The sequence below is a fragment of the Bison bison genome, unplaced genomic scaffold (genome assembly GCF_000754665.1).
Source record: "Bison bison bison isolate TAMUID 2011002044 unplaced genomic scaffold, Bison_UMD1.0 scf7180017864029, whole genome shotgun sequence".
Taxonomy (NCBI): Eukaryota; Metazoa; Chordata; class Mammalia; order Artiodactyla; family Bovidae; genus Bison; species Bison bison.
Window position 1 is genome coordinate 4,076,585 of NW_011494601.1, and position 2,094 is coordinate 4,078,678.

Sequence of the window (2,094 nt, forward strand, 5' to 3'; positions counted from 1 at the left end):
GCCTCGCCCCCTCGCAAGGCCAGGGTCCGCATCGCTTCAAGTTACTGCCCTGAAGGGGACAGGGACTCTTCCTACCTGCCAGCCAAGAAGTCCTGTGACGAGGACCTCACCTCCCAGAAGGTAGAGGAGCTGGGGCAGAAGCGCCGCCGGCCCAAGTCCGCGCCCATCATTCGGCCTAAGCTCGCTCCAGTCGTGATCCCTGCTCAATTCCTGGAGGTGGTGCTTGACCCGGGGTGGATTAGGGCCAGCTGGAGGAGGGTGGGGCAGTGGGCTGTGAGCACTCCATGAAGAGGCCTGTGCTCGCCTGTACCGGCGTCCCCCAGCTCAGGCTTAGCCCTGGCTCTTCTGTTTTAGCTCTCAGCACCTGCTTGGGGGCGGGGGTAGTGGGTAGATGCCAACAGGAAGCAGACTCCCTTAGGAGACTGGAATGTCCCCTGAGGCGTGCATGATGGTGGTAACATGATGCCAGGAGAGGAGCATCATCTTGGGTGTGGGCTGTGGTTTGCTTATCTAGCAAGAAGCTTTTGAACTTTTACAATGGAACCGGGTGGTAGGGACCTACCTTGAAGAGCCTAGGGAGACAATATAGCACATGTGAATCTGTTAGCTGGCAGCAGGACAGGTGAGTTTTTGCAGGTGCTGTGGTCATTTCTAGGAGGGAAAGATGGCTATAAGCAGGAGAACAAATCTATGCTTCTCTCGGCAGACACAGAGCTTCACGTGGCTGGGCAAATCATGTGGAGTTGTTATAGACATGTGCCTGAGGCATACATGTGTTCTACTTTCTACACCAAAATCTGTTTCTTTGAAAGAACAGATTCTTTCTCTGTGGTTTTCTTCCAAAGTATTTTTGAAGGAAGTTCTACTCTTTCAGATGTGTTAAGACAACATGAATGAATAGCGAGCTATGAACTCTCCCAGGTGTCACTGCATGTGTCCAAGTGGGAGAAGCTAGGTCATAGAGGACAGAAATTGCTTGCTGGTGCCCGTGTGTTTCCCTGTTTCCAGCCACTGCCTCTTGCCTTTGGTTCTGCAGGAGCAGAAGTGCACCCCGGCCAGTGGAGAGCTCTCCCCAGATCTCCAGGAGTGGGCCCCTTACTCTCCTGGACATTCCAGCCGGCACAGCAACCCTCCGTTCTACCCCAGCAGGGCATCTGTGGGTGAGCTGGCAGGGCAGGGCTGGGGAGGAGGGTCGACGTGGGCTCACAAGGCCACCCGGCCTCAGGGAGAGTGGAGACGGTCGTTTCAGGGAGCTGCTGCATGTCCTCAACAGAGCAGTCCAAAAGGTTTAGCAGTTGCTGACCTACCTGGAGTGTTTCGTCTTGTATCAGTGACATTTTTTAGCTTTTCAGAGCGTTTTCTGCCCATGGCAGTCTGGGAAATAGGCAGCACTGAAGAGAGTTCTCCTGCTTTATGATGGAGAAGGGCCAGATGCTTGCATAGGTCCGGGGCTAGCTGGGTATTGCAGGGCAGATGTCTCACCCTACCCGTTTCCAGGCACGGTGCCCCGGAGTCTGGCCCCGAGCACTGTGAGCTCCGTCCTGAGGAACCCCATCTACACCGTGCGCAGCCACAGGGTCGGCCCTTGCAGCTCTCCACCCATCCCCAGAGAGGCTGGCCCCCACGGGCTGCACCCCAGGTATGTGAGGCCGCCCACGCCTCCCTGAACCCCAGCCATCCCAGCCTACCTGGGCGTAAAGCCACTGTACACAGAGGGGCTCTGTATGGGGAAGGGACTTGGTAGAGTAGCACTGGGACCCCAGGGAAAGTAAACTTTAAGGTCACTCTCTTCATTTACCAACATGGAGCTTGAAAAGGTATTTATAGGAAGATGGTAGTGATGGCAGGTGATACCTGAGTGCCAGGCAGTATGCTCGGACGTCTATAAGCATCATCTCACTTGATTGCTATAGCAACCTTGCTCTTAACTGTCTTTGGTTGATAGATGAGAATGGAGCCTTAAAAACTGAATAGATTGATGCAAGATCACTCATTGCTTCAGTTTTTAAGATTTTAATTGATCATCTACTACATGCCACGGACTGCGATAGTTCTTTATAGTGGAAAATTAAGCAGATAAACTTCCTCTCCTAT

At 53.5% G+C, this 2,094-nt stretch overlaps 1 protein-coding gene across 1 annotated transcript in view; it reads left to right on the top strand.

Moving 5' to 3' along the window:
- DLG5 (discs, large homolog 5 (Drosophila)) overlaps window positions 1-2,094 on the top strand; it is a 131,424-nt gene that overhangs the window by 107,138 nt on the left and 22,192 nt on the right. The window contains exons 17-18 of the mRNA XM_010834197.1: window positions 1,037-1,160; window positions 1,498-1,639. Of these exons, the coding sequence (XP_010832499.1) occupies window positions 1,037-1,160; window positions 1,498-1,639 (266 nt within the window). The remainder of the gene's footprint in view (window positions 1-1,036; window positions 1,161-1,497; window positions 1,640-2,094) is intronic.